General features: G+C 44.5%; 1 protein-coding gene, 1 long non-coding RNA gene and 1 other non-coding gene across 3 annotated transcripts; 2 read left to right on the top strand and 1 right to left on the bottom strand.

Moving 5' to 3' along the window:
- The first annotated feature begins 10 nt into the window (after positions 1–10).
- Positions 11–5,778, top strand: LOC124665418 (probable galacturonosyltransferase 3). Its single transcript, XM_047202835.1, has 5 exons — positions 11–439; positions 3,266–3,421; positions 3,778–4,112; positions 4,204–5,176; positions 5,312–5,778. The coding sequence occupies exons 1-5, from the start codon at positions 11–13 to the stop codon at positions 5,588–5,590; spliced, it is 2,172 nt and encodes a 723-aa protein (XP_047058791.1). The 3' UTR covers positions 5,591–5,778.
- A 15,722-nt stretch (positions 5,779–21,500) lies between these two features.
- On the top strand, positions 21,501–21,721 carry LOC124685574. Its single transcript, XR_006997559.1, has one exon. It is a non-coding gene; the product is annotated as a small nucleolar RNA U3 (small nucleolar RNA).
- Positions 21,722–22,065: 344 nt separating this feature from the next.
- On the bottom strand, positions 22,066–22,674 carry LOC124684642. Its single transcript, XR_006997092.1, has 3 exons — positions 22,605–22,674; positions 22,411–22,504; positions 22,066–22,270 (listed from the first exon to the last, which is right to left on the bottom strand). It is a non-coding gene; the product is annotated as an uncharacterized LOC124684642 (long non-coding RNA).
- Between the last annotated feature and the right edge of the window lie 5,036 nt (positions 22,675–27,710).

The following is a 27,710-nucleotide window of genomic DNA, read 5'->3' as shown; positions in this document are numbered from 1 at the left end:
TGCTTGAGTAATGGCACAAGAGAAAGAAATCTTCCTCATGGACACATCCAACCTCGATGAGAGGCAAAAGGAGTACTCCAACCTCTGCCATGATGAAGTGTTGGCAAAGAAAAGAATGATGGCATCTACCTTTGCACCACCGATGAGCGGTTTCGGAGGCTTCAGTGGCATGGGAGGCATGGGAGACTTTGGTGGCATGAGAGGCATGGGAGGCATGTGTTGCATGAGTGGCATGGGTGGTTTTGGTGGCATGGGAGGCATGAGTGCCATGGCAGCACCTTCGGGAGGCTTTGGAGGCTATGGCGGCGTGGGTGCACCACCGATGATGAGTACCTATGGAGGCATGGGAGCACCACCGGGTGGATTCATGGCCTCCGTGGTAGCTCCATCTTGTGGTGATGCCTATGGATATTCTACGGGTAATGTCAACTCCGGCCAAGTAAGGGAGAAAAGAACAACAACCCGAGACCAAGCAATGACGATGGCATTGACATGGAAAGTGTTGATGCTTGATGATCTTGGTTGATGATGTTGATGGTTGATATGTTTGTGTGAACTTAATTTGTGTTGAACTTGCTTTTGAGTTGGTGATGAATTTGATATATCTCATGATTATGGTCCATTTTACTAGTGTTTGTTTGATCTTCTCAATTGCATATTTGGGTATATTTTGTGTTTGCCGTGGCAGCGCACACTGTAAAATGCAGCGCCTGGTGGAGCGATGTTTTTTCCTCGCCGCAAAATACAGCTTCCGACGGAGCGCAAATTTTTAGCGCACGCTCTATACCTAAAAATGTCAATGTAAACGCAATATAGCGGATGCTAAAATAGCGCTTAAGTTGGAGATGCTCGTACACGAGTGCCTTGACATGGCTATATTTTTCTACATGGTGAAGTACCCATATAGACCCTTAATGTACAGTCTTTTCTAAAACAAAAATTATCCTGCCAAAGCAAAGCAAAGCAAATGTTTATGTCTTCTTAAAAAAACTAGTAATAACGTTGTCTTTCAAATTTCAATTGAGAAGAAGAAACTTAAGTCTATAGCAAGCATGTTCTTCAGCAAAAAGAAAAACTACCCATCCGGCCTGGTTTATATGTGGACTACAAACAAAATAACTTCCTACTCAGAAGTGAACTGGTCCATGCCCTTGAGGGCAAATAATCTTGCAACAGCTCTATAAAGCTCTATAATAGTCTAGCTAGAGAACCTTAAGAGTTAAGACGCCATGTCTCCTAAGGATGAACATTTTACTCACAGGTATAGTTACCCATGCGTACCATACATGTATGAATATGTTATGTACATGCATGAGCATGCTGTGAAAAGTACTCATACTCTACCATTAAGCCATGGGTAGGGTACAGATATAGGCTTATATTAGATTCTATATTCATAACCTACCTATTTTGTACTGACATGTCGACCTATGTTATTGCCATCGGTCATCAATTTCTCTTATGGTTAATAAAAAAGAAGCCGTGTGCATGAATTGATGCAGAGGCTGGAGCGATGCTCCCTTATCGGAAAAAAAATCAGTCATCAATTTCTCATGTGACTTATCTACTTTTGTTGCCGAGTTATGAGCATGAGATTATGATTTCTAAAAAAATTAACTGTCATATCCTCAGTTACTTAATTAGTGAGTTAAGATAATTGTTTTTTGTTAACTATGCTATTGATGAATGTAAAATTGTAAATAATTTGTGTACTACTCGATCTACCTGTTGGGTACCCAATGATAATGGGTACCCGTCGGGTATGGGTGCAGGTCAAGTCTCGTACCCGTGGGTGTGGGTATGGGTAACATTATGTACCCACTAACTATATGGTTATGTGTATGTTACTAGTTTATCCTATCTATAACCTACCCATTGTCATCCTACGGTGTTCCTTTTCCTTTTCTGTCCTCTGGACATAAAACATAACATGCATGGACTAGTTGATACAAGCATTAGTTTTCACCGGGAGGAAGCACACGTAGTGATAGGACCTTGCCCATGACCAAGGGAAATCGAACCAGATAACTAGAATTGCAGTAGATAACTAGATCAAGATAAATGATAAAATGATAAGAATCAAAGATAAATAAAGGAAAGTAGTCAAGAACGAAAGGGAAATCTGGATAAAGGAAATCAAGTTTTTTCTTATTGCCCCACGCATTTATCCACTCTCCCCGTCTATGTGGAGTACCCATAGGAACCGCAATATTGAAGTAATTCAAATTATAAACTAGCACTTCTAAACAACACCTAAATATTTGAACAGAAGAAAAGACGATCTGAGCCGTAGGATCCAACGAAGCGGTGCAACAGTGTGCAGAGGTGACGGAGAACCTCCATAGTAAACGACCATGTCTAGAAAGTCCAGACTTGATTGCGACACCATGCCAAAATCACGTGGTTTGTAGCGATGATGTAGCCTTAAAACACACCATATAAAAAGAGTTTAGTAAATTCTAAATATATCCATGTTAGTAACGATTAATATGGATCGGAGAGAGTAGCATATTTTTTCACTCATGGTTAACCACCACCACCAAAACCCAACCCCTAGAAAATGTTCTCCACCATCCCTCGGGTGCACCGCCACGTCCACGTGTGCGTGTAACATTTTTTTAACACCAGGATTCCGTAATCCAGACCGTCATTCCATCATTCCCGTTACGATCCGAACGAATAACGGCCATACACCCCACGCTAGCGCCACCCGCCTCTCGTCCCCGGAAAAACCCCACCTTTCCCACTCCACTCCTCGGCCCCTCCGTCCATGGCGCCGCCCTCTGCCCCCTCCTCGTCGGCGGCGCCGCCACCGTGGCGGCGGAGGCACCCCGTCCTCCTCTCCCTCCTCCTCCTCGTCCTCCTCTTCTTCCTCTCCTTTCAGGTACGCGCCCCCCTCCCGTCCGCACCCCTCGCCGGCCGCAATGGCGGGTCCCTGACTCTAACCATTCCCTCCCCGCAGGTCGTCGTCCACGTCCCCTCGCTCAGATCGGCGGTGTCACGGCGGCTCTTCCCCGACCACCGCCACCGCCCGTAAGAACCCCCGCCGCCGCCCCTTCCCCTCCCTAACCGCCGCTCCTAATAAATGCTCTAACTTTCACCGATTCCCAGCGCGCGCGAGGGCGGTCCCCGGAGCTGCCCCGGCTGCGGCGATCTGCAGGTCATCCGATACTACCTCACTTTTAACTCCTGAACCAACGCGTGCGGTGTTGTTCGACGGACAGTTAACAGAGAATGTCGGCCGTGTTTTGCTTTGCTTGGGCAGGAGCAGGGCGTGGAGGATTCCAACAGGACCGTCGCGTACACGGACCAGGACGGCCGGATCAAGCTGTTCAGGGTCACCGCCAGGGAGCTCGCGGCGTCCTCCATCTGGGAGAACCCTCTGCTGCCGCCCAGAGACACGCAGCCGGCAGCCGGAGCTGTATGACCCGAACGACAATGTTCCGTTGTCAGGACAAGTTCGGCCTGATGTTTTGGTTTCTTGCACTCACTGGTGTTTCTTCTGATGCTATGGCAGAAAGAGGCTGCGGAGGAGCGGCTGCTCGCCGCTGGATCAGACGGCGCCAACCTTTCAAGCGCTGGGGTTCCGGTGACCCAAAGAACCGATCCGATAAAACTAAAGCGAGAGGTTAATCAATCACTAACTGCGCTATACAGTTCTTCCAGAAAATGACAGGAAACTCATCTTTATGTTGCAAAGTGTTTTTTGATTTGCTCCCTGAATCGTCAACTCCTGTGCATTTCTGTTGATTTGTTGTTAAATCACGGTTCCGGCAGGTATTTCGACGCAGGAGGAAAGAGCAGCGGATTCAAGAGTTGCTTCATATGGACAAGGAGGCTGAACTCCAGATGCGAAACATGGCCACCAACAGCTCGAGGAACTTCGATAATAAAGTGAAAGCCAGCTACAATATATGGAGGCAGGAGTTCCACCACACGAATACAGACTCCACGCTGAAGCTCATGAAGGACCAGATAATAATGGCGAAGGTGTACGCCACCATTGCACGTTCCCAGGACGAGCCTGACTTGTATGGATCGCTCATGAGGTGCATAAAAGAAAGCAAAGCAGCTATCGGGGACGCGCATATGGACAGTGAGCTGGATTCGAGGTACTCCATTTTACGCCTCTGGATATTTTAAGACTTTTCTTCTGTTCCTCCTCGTTTGCATCGGCATGAAATGATGTATTATTTTCTGCAGTGCTTTAGAGAGGGCGAAAGCAATGGGGCATGTGCTGTCTTCGGCTAGAGATGTTCTGTACAACTCTGACGAGGTATCGAGAAGATTGCGTGTTATGCTGCAGTCCGCGGAACTCAGTATTGACACAGTGAAGAAGCAGAACACGTTCCTGGTTCAGCATGCTGCAAAGACGGTTCCCATGCCTTTGCACTGCCTACACATGCAATTGATAACCGACTACTATTTCCGTGATGGTGTGATCAAGGAGTATTTCCATGATGCTGCTTTGAAGGACGAAGAGGATAAAGCAAAGCTCGAGGATCGGTCGCTCTATCACTACGCCATATTTTCTGATAATGTCCTTGCTGCCTCAGTAGTTGTCAGATCAACTGTGACACATGCCAAGGAACCAGATAAGCACGTGTTCCACATCGTCACCGACAAGCTTAATTTTGCTGCCATGAAGATGTGGTTTATCAGTCATTCTTCTCGCCCTGCTACTGTCCATGTGGAGAACATCGACAATTTCAAGTGGCTCAATTCGTCCTATTGTTCAGTTATGCGGCAACTTGAGTCAGCTCGTCTCAAGGAATATTACTTTAAAGCACATGATCCGTCATCACTCTCCGACGGGAACGAGAATCTGAAGTACAGGAACCCAAAATATTTGTCTATGCTCAACCATCTAAGGTTCTACATGCCAGAGATACATCCCAAGCTTGACAAGATACTGTTTCTGGATGATGATGTTGTTGTGCAGAAGGACTTGACACCCCTCTGGGATGTTGATCTCAAAGGGATGGTAAATGGTGCAGTTGAGACCTGCAAAGAGAGTTTCCATCGCTTTGACACTTATCTCAACTTCTCACACCCTAAGATCTCTGAGAACTTTGATCCACGTGCTTGCGGGTGGGCTTTTGGAATGAACATGTTTGATCTGAAGGAGTGGAAGAAGCGAAACATCACCGGAATATACCATTATTGGCAAGATTTGGTAAGTAATGGAGCAAAAAAAATAGTGTTGTTATATTGTTGAACTATATTTGTCCCACCGTGTATGTTATGTCTACAACAATCACTCTTCAGCAGCTTTTATTGGTTTTACTTACTAAGAGAAGCTGTTTTGCAGAATGAGGATCGCAAGCTGTGGAAGTTGGGCACATTGCCTCCAGGGCTAATTACCTTCTACAATTTGACATACCCATTGGATCGCACTTGGCATGTCTTGGGCCTTGGCTATGATCCAGCCGTTGACATTGCTGAAATCGAGAATGCTGCAGTAGTTCATTACAACGGGAATTACAAGCCCTGGCTGGACCTTGCCATTTCCAAGTACAAGGCCTACTGGTCCAAGTATGTCGATGTTGGCAGCCCACACATTAGACATTGCTATGACGGCAAACAATGACATATGTGTCATTCTGTTTTGGTGCTTTTGGACCATGAGTTTTTCCTTGGGAGAGAGTTAGGTAGAGCAGTCTAACATAGTTTCATCATCATAATCTTGCCATTCTTGCGCTTAATAATCTAGCTTTTATTCATGTATCAAGTTCGTGCATGGTGATTATGATTCAGAACATAGTAAAATTTCTTTTACTGACTCAAGAATACATTACATGTTGTATGGAATATGAGTTGACAGAAGAGTAAATGTTCAACAAGGTAATAAAGAGAAATTGAACTGTTTATGCTCTGCTATATGAATTACAGGCCCAATAAGCATGTCGTAATTATGCGTAAGAATACAGAAAGAATGGAGCATTCTCAATGTCAGAAATCAGAACCATGCAGCCCAGAAACAAAAGCCTCCTGTGATGTAGATTAAATCATGAGCAGTTTCTCACAGTTAGAGGCTGATTGATTTAGGGATGGTTTGACTGGAATAAACTGAACATATATTGTTGTCTTATTTCTACCCTATGCCACACTAAATTCTTACAGAAATGTTAACGTGTATAAAGTGTACAGTATGGTACCAGGTGCTTACATCACAACTTTCTACCAATACAAGTATAAATTCAGAGAACCCATGTTAATTAGCATACAGTAGTGGGTTTGTTTATATGATTTGACATCTATTCATACCGAGGTAGGCATCTCTTATAGCATGCATCTCTGCAGCAGCAGCACTTACTGAAATTCGCTCTCTGGGCAATTGCTTTGAGCATAGGACACCAAGCTGGATAATGCCAGCCAAACATTTTTGGGCTCTGGCTATATATTTTGTATCATTGCTGTCATTTGCTTCATCATGCAGCCAGATGTTGGGATCTGCTATCTCCATGACATTTTCAGGAAGAGCTGCTGCCTCTGCAAAGTAATGCAGGCTTAACCCATCTCTGAACATATCATCTGTTGGGTTCCTTCCTGTAAACATCTCGATCAAAGTGATACCGAGGCTATACACATCACCGTAAGTCGATACCGAAAGCCCTTCTCCATATTCTGCAGTACATTAAAATATTTTGGAGTATAAACAGGTAAGCACAAAAGTTGTTTCAGGAACATAGCTAATTAGATCTGATCATTGGAAACACAGGGGAAGTATGTTCAAGTTACCTGGAGCAACATATCCGATGGAGCCTTTTATTCCGATGGAGCTAAGGGAACTCACGGAAGCTTCAGTTACAGCTTCATTTAGAATTCTAGCAATGCCAAAATCCCCAACACGAGCCCTCATGTCCTGAGTCAGAAGAATGTTACTTGGCTTGAGATCGCAATGGATGATGGAAGGTTGGCAACCATTGTGAAGGTAGTCCAAAGCATCCACAAGGTCAACAGAGATGTATAACCTCTGTGACAAGCTGAGTGTTCCACTTCCGTTTTGGCTTTCAATGTCTGGGTGGATCCAGCGGTCTAAGCTGCCATTAGGCATGAGCTCGAAGACTAGTGCTCTGAAGTCTTGGCCTTGGTGGTTGATGCTTGAACAGCATGTGATTATCTTTACAAGGCATCGGTGCCTAACTCTTCTTAGCATCTCACATTCATCCTGGAAGCTTCTATATGATCCGGATAGCTGCAGATTAAACACCTTCACTGCTGCAACGAAATTTTCTAGAGTTCCTTTGAATACCGTACCATATCGCCCCTTTCCAAGCAGATTGGCTTCTGAAAATGCTTCCGTTCCTCTGAGTATTTCGTCGTATGATACCATTGGAAGGTCAATCTCGGTTAACGGAGGGGGCAGTAGTTCTTTCTTCAACCTTGCCTTAAATTTTCTGTAAGTAAATCCAACTAAAGCAAGAACTGCAAGTAAGACCAGGATACCTCCTGCTGTAGGGAGTGCTATTCTCAGAGACTTGGGCAAGCCTTCTTTGGAGGTTGGACATTTTGGCAGTTGAAGCTGTGGTATTCCACCACATAATTCATTGTTTCCAACAATTGATAGTCCTGTTAAATTCCCGAAAACTCCTCCCTTTGGTACTTCACCTTCTAAATTGTTGAATGATAGGTCGAGGTGGAACAATGATGTTGAATAACCTAGGAGTTCAGGGATTGATCCTGATAGATCATTATGTGCAAGATACAATTCCTGTAAGCCGGTAATATTGCTCAGGTCTCCTGGGATGCTGCCGTTCAGTTTGTTGTTCGTCAAGTTCAGTACAGTAAGCCCTTTTATGTTCTTCAAACTGGGAGGGATGTTTCCTTGTAATGAATTGCCATCCATCAAGAGGGTTTCCAGGACTATGCAGCCACCAATACTAGCAGGTATATTACCAGACAATTGGTTTCCTGATAGATGGAGCCGTCTGAGATTTACCAAATTGCCAATTTCTGAAGGAAGAGGTCCCTCCAACAAGTTATGAGCCAAAGACAAAGATATTGAGATTGATGGCAGTTGCATGATTTCGTTCGGAATTGAGCCAGTAAGATGGTTTCTCGATAGGTCCAACTGTGAAAGTTTGGTCAATTTACCAATGCTTGATGGAATCAGTCCCTCCAAGCTGTTGAAGCCTGCACCAAGCTTTGACAGATATGTGAGGTTTCCGATGGAAGAGGGGATAGATCCTTGTAAGTTGTTGGAACCCAGATATAGCTCCTGCAATTGTGTAAGCTTTCCTATGCTCTCAGGAATGATCCCAGTGAGCAAGTTGACACCAAGAACGAGCACCTCCAGACCTACCAAATTTCCGATATCTGATGGGATAGTGCCAGATATATTGTTATTAAAAATATCTAGCTCCTGGATGTTGGTGGACAAGTTAGACAATGAGGTTGGCAATTGCCCTGAGAACCTGTTCTGTTCTATATTCATCAGCTGCAGCCTGCTACAGTTTGTCAAAGAAGTAAGGAATTGCCATTCTTGCTCGTTGCTTGCCTCAAACTTATTCCCAACCAGATTGAACCATCGAATATACTGCAATCTGCCCAATGACGAAGGGACAACTCCACTAAATCCGTTATTTGGAACATCAAACACCTGGAGTGTGGACATATTAGTTAATGATGGGGGCACGACTCCAGTGAATTGGTTGTTCCCAAATCCAAACAGTTGCATGTTTGGAAGGCTTATTCCCAGGTCGGCTGGTAGACGGCCGTGCAGGTTGTTGTCCGTCACATAGAATCCGAAGAGAGATGACTGGTTGTACAGAGAAAGAGGTAGCAAACCTGAGAGGTTATTCAAGGCCAGCTGAAGGAACCTGAGACGCGGATTGTTCCCGATGCCCTCGGGAATTGATCCCTCGAGATGGTTAGCTGCCAGGGACAAGATAACCACCTGGGATAGGTTCCCGAGTGACGACGGGATGACCCCGGTGAGGCTGTTGTTGTATAGCTGTACAACACCCAGGGACTGCATGTGGCCAATCTCAGAAGGTATGCTTCCTTGCAACCCCTTGTTGTCAGCAATGGTCATCCTCCAGAGGCTGGTGCAGCGGCTGATGTTGCTTGGAATTGTACCTGTGAGCATGTTCCCTTGCAAGCCAAGGTACTCGAGGCGTCGCAGGGAGCCGATGCTGGGAGGGATCTCGCCGTACAACGGGTTGAAGCTCAAGTTGAGCGTCCGGAGGAACGTGAGGTTGCCGATAGCAGGGGAGATGGTGCCGGAGAGCCCCTGGGAGTGGAGGTCCAGAGCGACCACCCTCGACCTGTGTCTCTCGCTGCACGTGACGCCCTCCCAGGCGCAGTGGCCGATGCTCCGGTTCCAGGAGGCCAGCACCCCGGAATGGTCGGAAATCTTTTCCTTGAAAGCTACGAGAGCTCTCTCGTCGCCGTCATGGCCCGTCGACAACGCGGTTGCACCCATGGTGGAGAGCAGGAGGAGCACAAGACATTGGATCCCGACAAGGCGCCGTGGCAGCATTGTATCCCTCCACCACTTGGTTTTTTGCATTTGGGTTGATCCTTCTCGCAGTTCTCACTCTTCCTGGTGTGCAGATCATACAGGCTACAAGACATATCTTTTAAATACGAATTTTCCCTTTTTTTCCATATTTGAATAGTATTTTTCCTGTTAGTGAGCTCACACCAAATTTGACTACTTTTGCACCTTTATTGAAACTGGTGTTGGACCTGCTGGTCCTGGTTAATTGCTCCAGAAATGCACCTGGTCCCACCATTCATGATGATGGTAAGACAGTGGGGAGGTTCGGTGCTTATTCCTTTTGAATAAGCCCTGATGTTGCAGCGAGCAGTCTTCCCACTTTAGTTACCTTTCATAAGCTGAGTAGCAAAGGATACTTATTAAGTTATTATACTTCGACAAAGGCTGGGAATGCAACAAAAGTAACTTTGAAATACTGGGTCAGTAACGAGAAAACAGTATATGTTTTGTGATGTGCAGCACCCATTTTTCTTGATTTTTTTTTCTCATGGGATGGAGGGAGTAGCACTTCTGTAATTTTTTGTTGTTGTTGTTGGATCGGTTGTGGTTTTTGTAACCAGTTAAATTCATATATTGGTAGTGCTGCATGCCCATGTTTCCATTTCTTCGGTGAGGTCCCTTCACCAAAGGATGACATTGAGCAAAGAAAAGAAGAGATATTGTCCCAATGGTTACTTGAAGTTGAAGATCTCTCCAAAGTGCCTGGTAAAAGAGTTCAATGTTCGATCAATGAGATTTTTTTTTTGGTGAGTCAGGCTACCATTATTATACTGGCACCTTCTGTAAATACCTGAAAACGAGTGTTTAACTTTTGCTAAATGCTTCTGAGTAAATAACTAAATGTCTAATACGACTAGATGTTACCGCAGGTAGGACACGGGTAAGTGTTCACCCGTAAGCTGAAAGTTTCAGTATAGACCTGGAACTAAATGCGAAAACATGCATTCTGGTGTGGAAGGACTGAAAAAGCTGGGTATTCATCCAGTGATGCTCACTGGTGAAAACTGGAGAAGTGCAAAGAAGTTTGTCTCTAAATCATTCATAGATTCCATTTCTTTACCTTTGACAATTGTTTTTTTCTTGAACACGCACATATCTGTCATTATGTAGGTCGGCATTGAGCACTTGAGAGCCGAGGTAATACCCAAAGTGATGGGACCATAGTCGATGAGGTCATGCCTAAAGTGATGGGACCATAGTCACCATGGTTGGGGACGGCATCAACAACTCCTAGCCCTAGCAGCAGTCAACGTCGGGATGGCCATCAGAGGTGGCACTGAGATCGCCATCGAGGCTGGTGTTTCAGGGCCAATTTCTTCACGTGTGGAACAACCTGGATTTACCTTTCATAAGCTGAGTCAACGACTCCTTTTGAATTATCCTGGAAGTTGCAGCAAAGTAGTTTTCCCTTTCAACAAATGAAGGCAATTGAAAAAAAAAAGTCTGTTTTGTGATGCTCTCTCGTTTGCATCCATCTTTCTTAATTTTTTTTTTTTGACTATGTAGTACCTTTTTTTTCTGCCAGTGTGTTGGCCAGTTTTGTTATTTGTACCCAGTTTAGTTAATATCCAGAAATCCTGCATGACACGTTTGTAATGGAAGGGTGTTGTTTATAACCTTTTTTTTGCACGGGAAAGAGAATTTTATTTAACTGTTCATAGAGTTACAATCGGAGGCAATTGCCTTGGCAATATCCTGGGGATAGTTTTGAACCCAGGATTCAGTTCTACGTTGTACTCTACCGAATTTTGCCAGCTCGTGACTAACAAGGTTTGCTTCACGATACACCTTGGCTATTCTTATTTCTCTTTCCCTCAACATTTCACGAATTTCTTGAATTCTCGACACATCTATGGTCATGTTCGGCGTAGTTTGCTTGATCAACTCCACGGCTTTAGCACAGTCTGTTTCCACCGTCAGGTTCATGGATGTCCAATTTAGCGCCAGCGCCGAGCCCTCCTCTATCGCTGCAAGCTCCGCGTCCAGGGCATCGGTACAGTTAGTTAGTTGCCTCGCCGCTGCGACTATGACTGTTCCGTGGTGGTCTCTTAAAACCATGCCTGCACCTGCCTCATCAGAATTAACAAACGATCCATCAGTATTTAATTTGGTCATACCTTCTCTTGGAGCAAACCACTTCGCAGCAGTCCTTTGCCTCTTCTCTGTATGTTTTGCCACTCTAGCAGAGCCATGATTATACGACAACACCACTTTGCCTTTAATTGGGTCTGCATTTGGCTCTTGTTTGATCATTGACAGGGACTCTAAATAACTTGCTAAAAATCTTTTGGACCCCTCCACTGGTGGCATAGGCTTTTCATGCGTTATCTCATTGTGCACATGCCATGTCCTCCATAAAATCATGAGCACCATTGCACGCTGAATCTCCGGTAGCATGGCTAGAAGGTGGAGCAGCCATTCCCGGCCATTGGGGATGATCATGTCCTCCTGATGGCGTGTATTTCACACGTTCGTTGGGCAACCCCAAGAGGAAGGTATGATGCGCACATCAGCAAGTTTTCCCTCAGAAAGAAACCAAGGTTTATCGAACCAGGAGGAGCCAAGAAGCACGTTGAAGGTTGATGGTGGCGGGATGTAGTGCGGCGCAACACCGTAGATTCCGGCGCCAACGTGGAACCCGCACAACACAACCAAAGTACTTTGCCCCAACGAAATAGTGAGGTTGTCAATCTCACCGGCTTGCCGTAACAAAGGATTAACCGTATTGTGTGGAAGATGATTGTTTGCAGAGAAAATAGTAAAAACAAGTATTGCAGCAGATTTGTATTTCAGTATTAAAGAATGGACCGGGGTCCACAGCTCACTAGAGGTGTCTCTCCCATAAGATAAAGGCATGTTGGGTGAACAAATTACGGTCGGGCAATTGAAAAATAGAGAGGGCATAACAATGCACATACATGACATGATAAGTATAGTGAGATTTAATTGGGCATTACGACAAAGTACATAGACCGCCATCCAACCGCATCTATGCCTAAAAAGTCCACCTTCAGAGTTATCGTCCGAACCCCCTCCAGTATTAAGTTGCAAAGCAATGAGACAATTGCATTAAGTATGGTGCGTAATGTAATCAACAACTACATCCTCGGACATAGCGCCAATGTTTTATCCCTAGTGGCAACAAGCACAACACAACCTTAGAACTTTCTCGTCATCGTCCCGTGTGTCAATGCGAGCATGAACCCACTATCGAGCATAAGTACTCCCTCTTGGAGTTAAAAGTAAAAACTTGGCCGAGCCTCTACTAGAAACGGAGAGCATGCAAGATCATAAACAACACATGTATAATAACTTGATAATTAACATGACATAGTATTCTCTATCCATCGGATCCCGACAAACACAACATATAGAATTACAGATAGATGATCTTGATCATGTTAGGCAGCTCACAAGATCCAACAATGAAGCACAATGAGGAGAAGACAACCATCTAGCTACCGCTATGGACCCATAGTCCAGGGGTGAACTACTCACTCATCACTCCGGAGGCGACCATGGCGGTGTAGAGTCCTCCGGGAGATGAATCCCCTCTCCGGCAGGGTGCCGGAGGAGATCTCCGAATCCCCCGAGATGGGATCGGCGGCGACGGCGTCTCGCAAGGTTTTCCGTATCGTGGTTTTTCGCATCGTGGGTTTCGCGACGGAGGCTTTAAGTAGGCGGAAGGGCAGGTCAAGGGACGTCACGAGGGGCCCACACTATAGGTCGGCGCGGCCGGGCTTGGGCCGCGCCGCCCTATAGCCTGGCCACCTCGTGGCCCCACTTCGTGTGTTCTTCGGTCTTCCGGAAGCTCCGTGGAAAAATAGGACCCCGGGTTTTCGTTTCGTCCAATTCCGAGAATATTTCGTTACTAGGATTTCGAAACCAAAAACAGCAGAAAACGAGAACTGGCACTTCGGCATCTTGTTAATAGGTTAGTTCCGTAAAATGCACGAATATGACATAAAGTGTGCATAAAACATGTAGGTATCATCAATAATATGGCATAGAACATAAGAAATTATCGATACGTCGGAGACGTATCAAGCATCCCCAAGCTTAGTTCGCTCGTCCCGAGCAGGTAAAACGATAACAAAGATAATTTCTGAAGTGATATGCCATCATAACCTTGATCATACTATTTGTAAACATATGTAGTGGATGCAGCGATCATAACAATGGTGATGACATGAGTGAACAGGTGAATCATATAGCAAAGACTTTTCATGAATAGTACTTCAAGACAAGTATTAATAAGTCTTGCATAAGAGTTAACTCATAAAGCAATAAATCAAAGTAAAGGTATTGAAGCAACACAAAGGAAGATTAAGTTTCAGCGAGTTGCTTTCAACTTGTAACATGTATATCTCATGGATAATTGTCAACATAGAGTAATATAACAAGTACAATATGCAAATATGTAGGAATCAATGCACGGTTCACACAAGTGTTTGCTTCTTGAGGTGGAGAGAAATAGGTGAACCGACTCAACATAAAAGTAAAGAGAATGGTCCTTCAAAGAGGAAAGCATCGATTGCTATATTTGTGCTAGAGCTTTTATTTTGAAAACATGAAACAATTTTGTCAACGGTAGTAATAAAGCATATGAGTTATGAAAATTATATCTTACAAGTTGCAAGTCTCATGCATAGTATACTAATAGTTCCCGCACCTTGTCCTAATTAACTTGGACTACCGGATCTTTGCAATGCACATGTTTTGACCAAGTGTCACAATGGGGTACCTCCATGCCGCCTCGTACAAAGGTCTAAGGAGAAAGCTCGCATTTTGGATTTCTCGCTTTTGATTATTCTCAACTTAGACATCCATACCGGGACAACATGGACAACGAGATAATGGACTCCTCTTTAATGCATAAGCATGTGGCAACAATTATTATTCTCATATGAGATTGAGGATATATGTCCAAACTGAAACTTCCACCATGAATCATGGCTTTAGTTAGCGGCCCAAAGTTCTTCTCTAACAACATGCATGCTCCAACCATGAAGGTGGTAGATCTCTCTTGCTTCAGACAAGACGGACATGCATAGCAACTCACATGATATCCAACAAAGAATAGTTGATGGCGTCCCCATAAACATGGTTATCGCTCAACAAGCAACTTAATAAGAGATAAAGTGCATAAGTACATATTCAATACCACAATAGTTTTTAAGCTATTTGTCCCATGAGCTATATATTGCAAAGGTGAATGATGGAATTTTAAAGGTAGCACTCAAGCAATTTACTTTGGAATGGCGGATAAATACCATGTAGTAGGTAGGTATGGTGGACACAAATGGCATAGTGGTTGGCTCAAGTATTTTGGATGCATGAGAAGTATTCCCTCTCGATACAAGGTTTAGGCTAGCAAGGTTATTTGAAACAAACACAAGGATGAACGGTACAGCAAAACTCACATAAAAGACATATGGTAAACATTATAAGACTCCATACCGTCTTCCTTGTTGTTCAAAACTCAATACTAGATGTTATCTAGACTCTAGAGAAACCAAATATGCAAACCAAATTAGCAAGCTCTAAGTATTTCTTCATTAATGGGTGCAAAGTATATGATGCAAGAGCTTAAACATGAGCACAACAATTGCCAAGTATCAAATTATCCAAGACATTTTAGAGTTACTACATGTATCATTTTCCAATTCCAACCATATAACAATTTAACGAAGAAGAAACTTCGCCATGAATACTATGAGTAGAGCCTAAGGACATATTTGTCCATATGCAACAGCGGAGCGTGTCTCTCTCCCATAAAGTGAATGCTAGGATCCATTTTATTCAAACAAAACAAAAAACAAAAACAAACCGACGCTCCAAGCAAAGTACATAAGATGTGGCCGAATAAAAATATAGTTTCAGGGGAGGAACCTGATAATGTTGTCGATGAAGAAGGGGATGCCTTGGGCATCCCCAAGCTTAGACGCTTGAGTCTTCTTAATATATGCAGGGGTGAACCACCGGGGCATCCCCAAGCTTAGAGCTTTCACTCTCCTTGATCTTATTGCATCATACTCCTCTCTTGATCCTTGAAAACTTCCTCCACACCAAACTCGAAACAACTCATTAGAGGGTTAGTGCATAATAAAAATTCACATGTTCAGAGGTGACACAATCATTTTTAACACTTCTGGACATTGCATAAAGCTACTGGATATTAGTGGATCAAAGAAATTCATCCAACATAGCAAAAGAGGCAATGCAAAATAAAAGGCAGAATCTGTCAAAACAGAACAGTCCGTAAAGATGGATTTTATTAGGCCACCATACTTGCTCAAATGAAAATGCTCAAATTGAATGAAAGTTGCGTACATATCTGAGGATCATGCACGTAAATTGGCGTAATTTTCTGAGCTACCTACAGGGAGATAGACCCAGATTCGTGACAGCAAAGAAATCTGGAACTGCGCAGTAATCCAAATCTAGTACTTACTTTTCTATCAAAGACTTTACTTGGCACAACAAAACATAAAACTAAGATAAGGAGAGGTTGCTACAGTAGTAAACAACTTCCAAGACACAAATATAAAACAAAAATACTGGAGTAAAAACATGGGTTGTCTCCCATAAGCGCTTTTTTTAACGCCTTTCAGCTAGGCGCAGAAAGTGTAACTCAAGTATTATCACGAGATGAAGCACCTACAGCGGGGTTTGGAGTTTTCTCAACCATGCATAGTATATTGGATACATAAGTTTCAGCGTCTCCCTTTTCATTAGTCTTGGGCTTGCTACTCTCATCGAACAAATTTTCAGGAACAAGCCAAGCATAGTTATTTTCTAGTGCATCATTCATAGCTAGGAGTTTACATGGTATGGGTGCTTTGATCTCCCCACCATCATTAATATTATTAGTGTATCTTATTCTATCCATGTCCATCTTTTCAAGGAGACTAACAAAATTAGTATGAGAACCAAGCATATTAAATTTAGCAAAGACCTTCCTAGCTTCTCTTGCTAGACCACCAAATTCTCTAAGAAGGGTTTCTAAAACAAAATCTTTCTTTTCCCCTCTTCCATATCACCAAGTGTAAGAAACATGTGTTGGATTATAGGATTGAGATTAACAAATTTAGTTTCCAACGAGCGAACTAAAGCAGCAGCAGCAATTTCATAAGTGGGAGCAAGGTCTACCAAGTGTCTATCTTCAAATTCTTCAACGGTACTAACATGGGTGAAAAATTCTTCTATATTGTTCCTCCCAACTATAGACCCTTGTCCTACCGGTATGTTCTTTGCGGTAAAATTAAAAGGAAACATGATGAAATAAGTAAAGTAAATGCAAGTAACTAATTTTTTTGTGTTTTTGATATAGCAAACAAGATAGCAAATAAAGTAAAGCTAGCAACTAATTTTTTGTGTGTTTTGATATAAGTGCAGCAAACAAAGTAGTAAATAAAATAAAGCAAGACAAAAACAAAGTAAAGAGATTGAGAAGTGGAGACTCCCCTTGCAGCGTGTCTTGATCTCCCGGCAACGGCGCCGTAAAAAGAGCTTGATGGCGTGTATTTCACACGTTCGTTGGGCAACCCCAAGAGGAAGGTATGATGCGCACAGCAGCAAGTTTTCCCTCGTAAAGAAACCAAGGTTTATCGAACCAGGAGGAGCCAAGAAGCACGTTGAAGGTTGATGGCGGCGGGATGTAGTGCGGCGCAACACCGGAGATTCCGGCGCCAACGTGGAACCTGCACAACACAACCAAAGTACTTTGCCCCAACGAAATAGTGAGGTTGTCAATCTCACCGGCTTGCTCAGTAACAAAGGATTAACCGTATTGTGTGGAAGATGATTGTTTGCAGAGAAAATAGTAAAAACAAGTATTGCAGCAGATTTGTATTTCAAGTATTAAAGAATGGACCGGGGTCCACAGCTCACTAGAGGTGTCTCTCCCATAAGATAAAGGCATGTTGGGTGAACAAATTACAGTCGGGCAATTGACAAATAGAGAGGGCATAACAATGCACATACATGACATGATAAGTATAGTGAGATTTAATTGGGCATTACGACAAAGTACATAGACCGCCATCCAACTGCATCTATGCCTAAAAAGTCCACCTTCAGGTTATCGTCCGAACTCCAGTATTAAGTTGCAAAGCAACAGACAATTGCATTAAGTATGGTGCGTAATGTAATCAACAACTACATCCTCGGACATAGCGCCAATGTTTTATCCCTAGTGGCAACAAGACAACACAACCTTAGAACTTTCTCGTCATCGTCCTGGTGTCAATGCAGGCATGAACCCACTATCGAGCATAAGTACTCCCTCTTGGAGTTAAAAGTAAAAACTTGGCCAGAGCCTCTACTAGAAACGGAGAGCATGCAAGATCATAAACAACACATGTATAATAACTTGATAATTAACATGACATAGTATTCTCTATCCATCGGATCCCGACAAACACAACATATAGAATTACGGATAGATGATCTTGATCATGTTAGGCAGCTCACAAGATCCAACAATGAAGCACAATGAGGAGAAGACAACCATCTAGCTACCGCTATGGACCCATAGTCCAGGGGTGAACTACTCACTCATCACTCCGGAGGCGACCATGGCGGTGTAGAGTCCTCCGGAGATGAATCCCCTCTCCGGCAGGGTGCCGGAGGAGATCTCCGAATCCCCCGAGATGGGATCGGCGGCGACGGCGTCTCGGTAAGGTTTTCCGTATCGTGGTTTTTCGCATCGTGGGTTTCGCGACGGAGGCTTTAAGTAGGCGGAAGGGCAGGTCAAGGGGCGTCACGAGGGGCCCACACTATAGGTCGGCGCGGCCAGGGCTTGGGCCGCGCCGCCCTATAGCCTGGCCACCTCGTGGCCCCACTTCGTGTGTTCTTCGGTCTTCTGGAAGCTCCGTGGAAAAATAGGCCCCTGGGTTTTCGTTTCGTCCAATTCCGAGAATATTTCGTTACTAGGATTTCTGAAACCAAAAACAGCAGAAAACAGGAACTGGCACTTCGGCATCTTGTTAATAGGTTAGTTCCAGAAAATGCACGAATATGACATAAAGTGTGCATAAAACATGTAGGTATCATCAATAATATGGCATAGAGCATAAGAAATTATCGATACGTCGAAGACGTATCACCTCCCTGGGCAGGTCCAGATAGTTCTCATAGCTTGCCACAAGTCTCTCGCTGGTGGGCATGTGATGAACGTATGGAAGGTGTCCTCTGGTCCAGTACCACAGATTTTGCAAGTCGGCAATGTTTCCATGCCTCTTCTGTGCATGTTTGCTTGTGTTGCTAGGCCGTTGCTTGCAATCTTCCAGGCCAGCGTTCGCATCTTCGGTGGTACAGGACACTGCCATATAAGCCTCCAAACTGGTCTCTCCCCTGCAGGTCTTGTACTTGATGCTCCTATACCCTGTGCCACAAGACATTCCTCAAAAGCCATCTTGTAGGCGCTTCGGGCTGAAAAGATGCCGCCTTTTTCTGGTTGCCACGCAACAAAATCCTCCGCATTTCGCCTTGAGGGCTTGATCTTTAAGATGTCAGCCACGTCGATTGGTAAAAACCAACGCCTCAATAGTTGTTCATTCCCGGTACCATCGGCTTGGAGGAAATCTGCTACCTATTTTAACCGGCATCACCCTTGCTTCGAGAATGGCCGAAAGAATGTTGTTCGTGGTATCCAGGGATCACGCCAAGCTCGGATATTTGCTCCATTCCCTACACGCCAGACGACACCTTTTTTGAGAAGTTCCAGCCCATACTCAATTGCCGTCCAAGTCGCTGATCCGTTGCCAGCGAATACAGTGTCTAGTATGGATCCAATTGGGAAATATTTAGCCTTTAGGACCTGTGCACAAAGAGAATCTGGTAGTTGTATCAACCTCCATGCTTGACGAGCCAATAGAGCTTGGTTTAATAGTCGAAGATCCCTGAAGCCAATGCCACCACGATCTTTGCTCTGCATCAGATTTTCCCAGGCCATCCAATGAGTTTTCCTTTTTCCGTTTTCTTCTCCCCACCAATAGTTTCTTACCATCTTTGTTAATTCATCGCATAGACCAAAGGGTAGCTTAAACACACCCATGATGTAAATGGGAAGGGCTTGCTCAATTGATTTAATAAAAACCTCCTTCGCTGCTTGTGTCAGATGGTTGTCACCCCATTCATTTAGGCTTTTAGGTAAGCTTGAGCGCAAACTCTGAAACTTACCTGTATCCATACGTCCGTGGGGGGTGGGCAGGCCAAGATACTTTGGTTCAAAGGCTTCTTGTTCCACATGCAGCACCTGTTTTATTTCTTCTCTTATTTCCGTGGGGCAAGATTCCCCAAAGAAAATGGAGCACTTGGAGGGGTTTATCAACTGTCCTGTACTTGTAGCATAAGTATCTATGGCCTGATTAATTCGTCTGGCTTGATCCGCTTGGGCTTTGAAGAAGAGCAAAGTGTCATCTGCAAAAAGTATGTGCGAAATCTCCGGTGCTCGCCGGCAGATTTTAATAGGAGTGATAGCAAGGTTTTGTACCTCCCTCTGCAGTAAACCTGAAAATCCATCCGCCACAAAAAGAAACAAGAAGGGTGAAATGGGATCACCTTGCCGTAGACCACGAGAAGGCGAAAATGAATCCAGAAGGCTCCCATTGAATTTTACCATATATTTCACCGTGGTGACACACTCCATTATCCAGTCCACCCACCGATGAGCGAAGCCCAATCTTTGCATCACTTTCTTTAGAAAATCTCAATCCATCCTGTCATATGCTTTGGACAGATCTAGCTTATATGCACAAAAGTTATTTTCTTGTCACGTATTCTGATCCATAAAATGTAGACATTCGAAAGCTATTAAAGCGTTATCCGTAATTAGTCTTCCGGGAACGAAAGCACTCCGATTCGTTGATATAAGTTCACCGAGAAGGGGCCTAAGTCTATTCACCATACATTTTGCAATTATTTTATACAGAACAGTGCAAAGGGTAATGGGTCGGAAATCTTTTAAGTTCTCAGGAAAGTCTACTTTGGGAATAAGGACTATAGCCGTATCATTTACACCATCTGGCATCTTACCCGTGAGGAAAAATAATTTTACTCCATTTATTACCTCCTCTTTTAGGGTAGCCCAATTTCTCTGGTAAAACCGGGCTGGAAAGCCATCCGTGCCTGGCGCTTTTAGCGGCCGAATTTGAAAAAGGGCGTCACTGATTTCTTCATCGGAAAAGTCGCGGCAGAGATCTTCATTCATTTGTGCAGTCACCTTTCCCTGAAACAGAGATGTTAAATAATCAGCGTTAAGAGTAGGGTCTTTAGTGAATAAGTCTTGGAAATAAGATGTCGCCATTCTCTCCATTGCTGATGGAGCGTCCTGCCAGACGCCTTCATTGTCCTTTAATTGCTTGATATAATTTTTCCTCGCACGCCAAACCGCTCTTTGGTGGAAATATTTTGTGTTTCTATCTCCTTCTTTTAACCAAGTTATACGAGATCTTTGTAACCACATCATTTCTTCTTTATACAGGAGCTCGTTCATATAATCCGAGACCCTTCGCACTTCACGTTGGTCAGCATTTTGGCCCTGCAGGTTCTCCAATTGCTTCCTGGCCTTCTCCAACTCCTTCCGAATATTACAAGAGTAATGGAAGGGTGTTGTTTATAACCTAATAAGAAAGAACTAGAGAAGAATCTCTGAAAATAAATGATGAAAGAACTAGAGAATTTCTCCTAATATTGAGCAGAAGAAAACGTATTTTTTTACCAGAGAAGGAAAAGTCGGTGCAACAAAATGGAAAACAAGAGAAGAGAAAAGTAACAGGGACGACGCGAATCTGGTAAAAAAAAAAGATGGACGACACAAATATTTCTCAGCTGGGCTGGGCTCGCTTTACATTCGTGCTCATCAACATGGGCCAAGACCAACGATCGATTGACCGAGGAGGCGCTGCATTCCAAATAAAATATTAGTCCCACCTCGCCATTTCGGTAGCAGAACTCGCGGTTTATAATGCGACGTCTCGCCAGCCGTAGCACGACCTTACTTAGACAGGATCAGTTCTATAGTAGTCGTACCACAGCATCCTTTACCAAAAAGGAGGCAAGCACTAAAGTCTGGTTGATGCATTCGGACCTCTGGGCCAGAGCGTGATTAACGGCCAGGATCTCCTGATGGGAGCCATCCGATGGCTGTAGAGGATCGTTCCTGCCTTGCTCATGCCTGTGCAGGGTGGCCCAGGGGTTGTCTGACAGACACACACATATTTTTTGGCTACTGCAACATTAGTTTTTGAAACATCATCTCCCATCTGGAAATTAGGTACATTTTGATTTTTGAACTTCTGTATGGTCTATTTTGTATGACATCTGGAATTACGTATGATGCAGTTCAAAATAGTTGTAGCAGTAAAGACAAACAAAAGATCTACCGACGCTTCTATTGTACCGAAGAATGTAGTCATCGCCCCAGAACAATGAAACACAGAAAGATTAAACAATCACATTGTCTTTATTATCTCTTTGCAAAGACACAAACACATGTTCCCAGGAACCAGCTCGCTGGTTCCTGAAACCCACCACCATCAGTATTACATATATGATAGTATGGTACGTATCAGTGTTTTACATTTTATTGATGACTACACCCAGAAAGACAGCACAGATTTAGTTCATGTTGCCCCTCCCCTTTAGCTCCATTGAGACCAACTGGGGTGCGTCTGTGGATGTTTCTCTCCGCTAGTCCATCTACATGTTCGGCTTCACCTTGAGCCGCGACCCCAGCTTCTGCCCGAGGGACACGTCGCACTGCAACAACATACGTAACATCACGAGTTTCAGTACGCTTAAACGGTCAAGATTCAGATATCAGTACAGCAATGCGTAGTCACCCATTGGCAACTGAGAAGTGTTTCATGCTCGAAAAACGACAGAAACAATGTATGTACCTGTGACCAGTATGAGACCCAGATGCCCTGGATTTCATGAGTGACGCGAGCATCCGTGAGTGCATCAACCCACTGCTGGATGAAACGTTCTTGCCTGTGTTTTCGTACAAGAACAGTTTGGTTAGCAAGGTTGCTTAATTTTTCTTCCATGTGTCTGAAGATTCTAAACCAATGAAAATCGAGTTGGGGCAAACCTGGCAGGGTCAAAGGACCGGAATCTCTCGCCTGCCTGCTTGAAATTGTTCTCCTTTTCAATAACACACTGTCACCTTTACACACGTGGGACAAGGAGTCTCCGGAGATCACATAAGTAAAACTCACTTGACTAGCATAATGACATCTAGATTACAAGCATCATCATATGAATCTCAATCATGTAAGGCAGCTCATGAGATTATTGTATTGAAGCACATAGGAGAGAGATGAACCACATAGCTACCGGTACAGCCCCGAGCCTCGATGGAGAACTACTCCCTCATGGGAGCAACAGCGGTGATGAAGATGGCGGTGGAGATGGCAGCGGTGTCGATGGAGAAGCCTTCCGGGGCACTTCCCCGCTCCCGGCAGGGTGCCGGAACGAGACTCCCGTCCCCCAGATCTTGGCTTCGCGATGGCGGCGGCTCTGGAAGGTTTTTGTGGTTTTCGTCGAACGCCCCGAGGTTTTTAGGTCAGGGGCTTTATATAGGCGGAGAGGCGGCGCAGGAGGGCTTCTGGGGGGCCCACACCCTAGGGCGGCGCGCCCCCCCTTGGCCGCGCCGGGGTGTGGTGTGGTGGCCCCGCCCCCTTCTCCGGCGGTTCTCGTGTGTTCCGGATGCTTCCGGGTAAAATAGGAACCTGGGCGTTGATTTCGTCCGATTCCGAGAATATTTCGTTACTAGGATTTCTCGAAACCAAAAACAGCAGAAAACAAGAACCGGCACTTCGAGCATCTTGTTAATAGGTTAGTTCCAGAAAATGCACGAATATGACATAAAGTGTGCATATAACATGTAGATAACATCAATAATGTGGCATGGAACACAAGAAATTATCGATACGTTGGAGACGTATCAGCCGCCACCACTCGCCGGAGACTCACCTCGAGGAGTCGATGCACCAACATCACTTGCAGCACGAGCTTGACGCGCGAGCATCTTCCTCGCCATGATGTCCGCCTTGGTCTCCTTCCACCACACCAGCTGATCCTCGTCCATGTCCTCGGTGCGCATCTTCATGATCTCCCTCTCCTCGGCCAAGAGCTCCTTCATCGCTTTGGCTTCTTTGAGTGCGATCATCCTCGATTCCAGTTCGGTCTTCACCTTGGCATCTTCCCGCCTTGCTTCCACCATGGCAAGCTTCACCTCCTTCTTCTTCTTCTCGGTGATGAGGAGCTTGGTCTCCAATGTCTTCATCGTCAATGCCTCCTTGGACTTCATGAGTTGATCCAACTTCTCCTTAAAGCTAGCTGCTTCGCCTTCTACCTTCATCCTCTTCTTGGCTTTCTTGGAGCCCTAGGGCTTGCCTTTCTTTCTCACACTCATGTCCTCCGCTTCATCATCCATGATGAGCATTGCTTCCTTCTTGCACTTTGGTTCATTGTCCCTCAACTTCCACTTGGGAAAAAGTTGAAGCAAGGAAAAGCAATGTTGGAACTGAAATTCCTTGTGCTTGGAACCGGCCATGTCTTTGTACCTCATTTGAGCATACTTGGGCTGCACAACAGCAATATTAATGTGATGTTTGCACATCATCAACACATAGTAAGGACAACAACAAACTTGGAAAACTTACATAGTCGTTCGGCACGGATCCACTAGGGAGGTTGTCGGCCACTTGGTCCATGGCAGCACTCCAACGAGAACAAGCTGGTTTGATGGTGTTCCACCGGCCTTCAAGGGAGCGGTAGGATCTGTCGGCCATACTCTTGGTGCGAGCCTTCAACTGGTGGTAGAGATCCTCGATGTGCTGCCAATAGAGCTTGCCGGCTTGGTCCACTCCGGTGCACGCATCCATCCCCACCCTACCCCAAGCACGGACCAAGGTCACATCTTCAATCTCGGTGTAGTTCGAGGTGCGTGGCTTCGGCGGCACGGAAGAACCGACGACAGCTGTTTCAACCTCAACCACCTCCTCGTCATCGACCGCTTCATCACCATCACCCTCCTCCTCCTCGGCATAATCGTCAATCCCTTCGACATTGTCCTCCCCATCGAACGCATCGATGCCGACGTCCAAGTCCATCGAGGTGAAATTAATTTTGGCGGCTTTTGAGCAGTTGTCAGGATTGAAAATCAATTTCCATAAAAGCGAATTGTTCTGTTTCGGTGATGCCCAAAATGATACGGCTCTGTATACAGAGTTGTTTGGTTGCGGGCAAGGCCAATTTCCTATTCGTTATTTGGGTATTCCGATTCATTATCGGAGACTTACAATCGCGGAATGGAAATTAGTAGAAGAAAGATTACAAAAACGCCTTAGTAGCTGGAAAGGTAAATTGTTGTCCCTGGGAGGAAGATTGGTACTCATTAATTCGGTACTCACAAATATGGTACTGTATATGTTATTGATACGTCTCCGACGTATCGATAATTTCTTATGTTCTATGCCATATTATTGATGATACCTACATGTTTTATGCACACTTTATGTCATATTCGTGCATTTTCTAGAACTAACCTATTAACAAGATGCCGAAGTGCCGGTTCTGTTTTCGTTGTTTTTGGTTTCAGAAATCCTAGTAACGACATATTCTCGGAATTGGACGAAACGAAGACCCAGGGGCCTATTTTTCCATGGAGCTTCTAGAAGACCGAAGAACATACGAAGTGGGGCCACGAGGTGGCGACACCACATGGCGGCGCGGCCAAGGGGGGCCCGCGCCGCCCTGTGGTGTGGGCCCCTCGTCAGGCCCCCGACTCTGCCCTTCCGCCTACTTAAAGCCTCCGTCGCGAAACCCCCGATGCGAAAAACCACGATACGGAAAACCTTACCGAGACGCCGCCGCCGCCGATCCCATCTCGGGGGATTCGGAGATCTCCTCCGGCACCCCGCCGGAGAGGGATTCATCTCCCGGAGGACTCTACACCGCCATGGTCGCCTCCGGAGTGATGAGTGAGTAGTTCACCCCTGGACTATGGGTCCATAGCAGTAGCTAGATGGTTGTCTTCTCCTCATTGTGCTTCATTGTTGGATCTTGTGAGCTGCCTAACATGATCAAGATCATCTATCCGTAATACTCTATGTTGTGTTTGTCGGGATCCGATGGATAGAGAATACCATGTCATGTTAATTATCAAGTTATTACATATGTGTTGTTTATGATCTTGCATGCTCTCCGTTACTAGTAGAGGCTCTGGCCAAGTTTTTGCTTTTAACTCCAAGAGGGAGTATTTATGCTCGATAGTGGGTTCATGCCCGCATTGACACCGGGACGAGTGACGTAAAGTTCTAAGGTTGTGTTGTGCTGTTGCCACTAGGGATAAAACATTGGCGCTATGTCCGAGGATGTAGTTGTTGATTACATTACGCACCATACTTAATGCAATTGTCTCGTTGTTAGCAACTTAATACCGGAGGGGGTTCGGATGATAACCTCGAAGGTGGACTTTTTAGGCATAGATGCGACTTGGATGGCGGTCTATGTACTTTGTCGTAATGCCCAATTAAATCTCACTATACTTATCATGTCATGTATGTGCATTGTTATGCCCTCTCTATTTGTCAATTGCCCGACTGTAATTTGTTCACCCAACATGCTTTTATCTTATGGGAGAGACACCTCTAGTGAACTGTGGACCCCGGTCCATTCTTTAATACTAAAATACAAATCTGCTGCAATACTTGTTTTTACTGTTTTCTTGCAAACAATCATCTTCCACACAATACGGTTAATCCTTTGTTACAGCAAGCCGGGTGAGATTGACAACCTCACTCGTTTCGTTGGGGCAAAGTACTTTGGTTGTGTTGTGCAGGTTCCACGTTGGCGCCGGAATCCCGGTGTTGCGCCGCACTACATCCCGCCGCCATCAACCTTCAACGTGCTTCTTGGCTCCTCCTGGTTCGATAAACCTTGGTTTCTTTCTGAGGGAAAACTTGCCGCTGTGCGCATCATACCTTCCTCTTGGGGTTGCCCAACGAACGTGTGAAATACACGCCATCAAGCTCTTTTCCGGCGCCGTTGCCGGGAGATCAAGACACGCTGCAAGGGGAGTCTCCACTTCTCAATCTCTTTACTTTGTTTTTGTCTTGCTTTATTTTATTTACTACTTTGTTTGCTGCATTATATCAAAACACAAAAAAATTAGTTGCTAGCTTTACTTTATTTGCTGTCTTGTTTGCCATATCAAAAACACAAAAAAATTAGTTTACTTGCATTTACTTTATTTAGTTTGCTTTATTGTCTTGCACTCTATATTAAAAATACAAAAAAATATTTAGTTACTTTTGTTACCATGTCTAGCTCTGAACTTGTTACTTCTTCGCCTGAAGAATTTGTCTTCACTTTTAAACAAGGGGATGAGGAGAGTTTTAAGGATGCTTGGTCTAGAATTTTTACTTCTTATCGTAAAACTGAACCTCAAATGACTCTAAGTTTGCTCCTTAGTAATTTTTATTTTGGTCTTATGGTTCGCTATAGATATGCTTTGGATACTTTAGTGGGAGGAGATTTCCTCCATTGCAATGGGGATCAAGCTTTTAATGCCATAAAGAAGTTGGTTGCATCACATGATTCAGCTAATAACTTTGATTCAGCCCTCACTAGCATATATAGTAGATTAAACAATCTCGAGATAAGTACATCTCGCTCGGATGATAACTATTGCCACGTTCGTAATCGTCTTGAACAAGTTTTAGTGAGCTCTAAACTTTCATTGTGGGATCCTACTCGTTAAAATTGTTATCAGTGATCGAACTCTTCATGCCTACTCGTGATATTATGTATGAATTTTGCCTTATGCCCGAAAGCATTTATAAATCTTTGAAACTTTGGGGAGTCGATGAAGGAGGAGAAGAAATAACTCTCATTGATAACTCTATTATAATTCCTAAGGGAATAGCCGCAGTGTGCATACAACCATTCTTGGAAGAACAATATCCATTGATTATCTTGTTATTGAAACAGGAAAAATCATACTCGGGAGATCCCTGTTGAAACTATTGGGAGCAAGTCATTGATGTGGGAGAAGGCACTCTGAAATTCACCTCTATACCAGGGGGAAATCATATATTTCCTAAACCAAAGGGAAAGAAAAACAATAAGAAAGGTAAGGGTAAAGCCCAAGGTAAGGTTGACACACCACCCTTCGATAATACTTGAGATA

This window comes from Lolium rigidum, chromosome 1, assembly GCF_022539505.1.
Source record: "Lolium rigidum isolate FL_2022 chromosome 1, APGP_CSIRO_Lrig_0.1, whole genome shotgun sequence".
Lineage (NCBI taxonomy): Eukaryota > Viridiplantae > Streptophyta > Magnoliopsida > Poales > Poaceae > Lolium > Lolium rigidum.
This window is presented reverse-complemented; position numbering and strand designations above follow the sequence as displayed.

Bases quoted from the DNA above. Each gene is read 5' to 3' on its own strand.
- LOC124665418 (XM_047202835.1), top strand. From the start codon at position 11: ATGGCACAAGAGAAAGAAATCTTCCTCATGGACACATCCAACCTCGAT. The intron at 440-3,265 runs GTAAGGGAGAAA...TTGCTTGGGCAG, and splicing joins GTAATGTCAACTCCGGCCAA to GAGCAGGGCGTGGAGGATTC. The intron at 4,113-4,203 runs GTACTCCATTTT...TATTTTCTGCAG, and splicing joins GACAGTGAGCTGGATTCGAG to TGCTTTAGAGAGGGCGAAAG.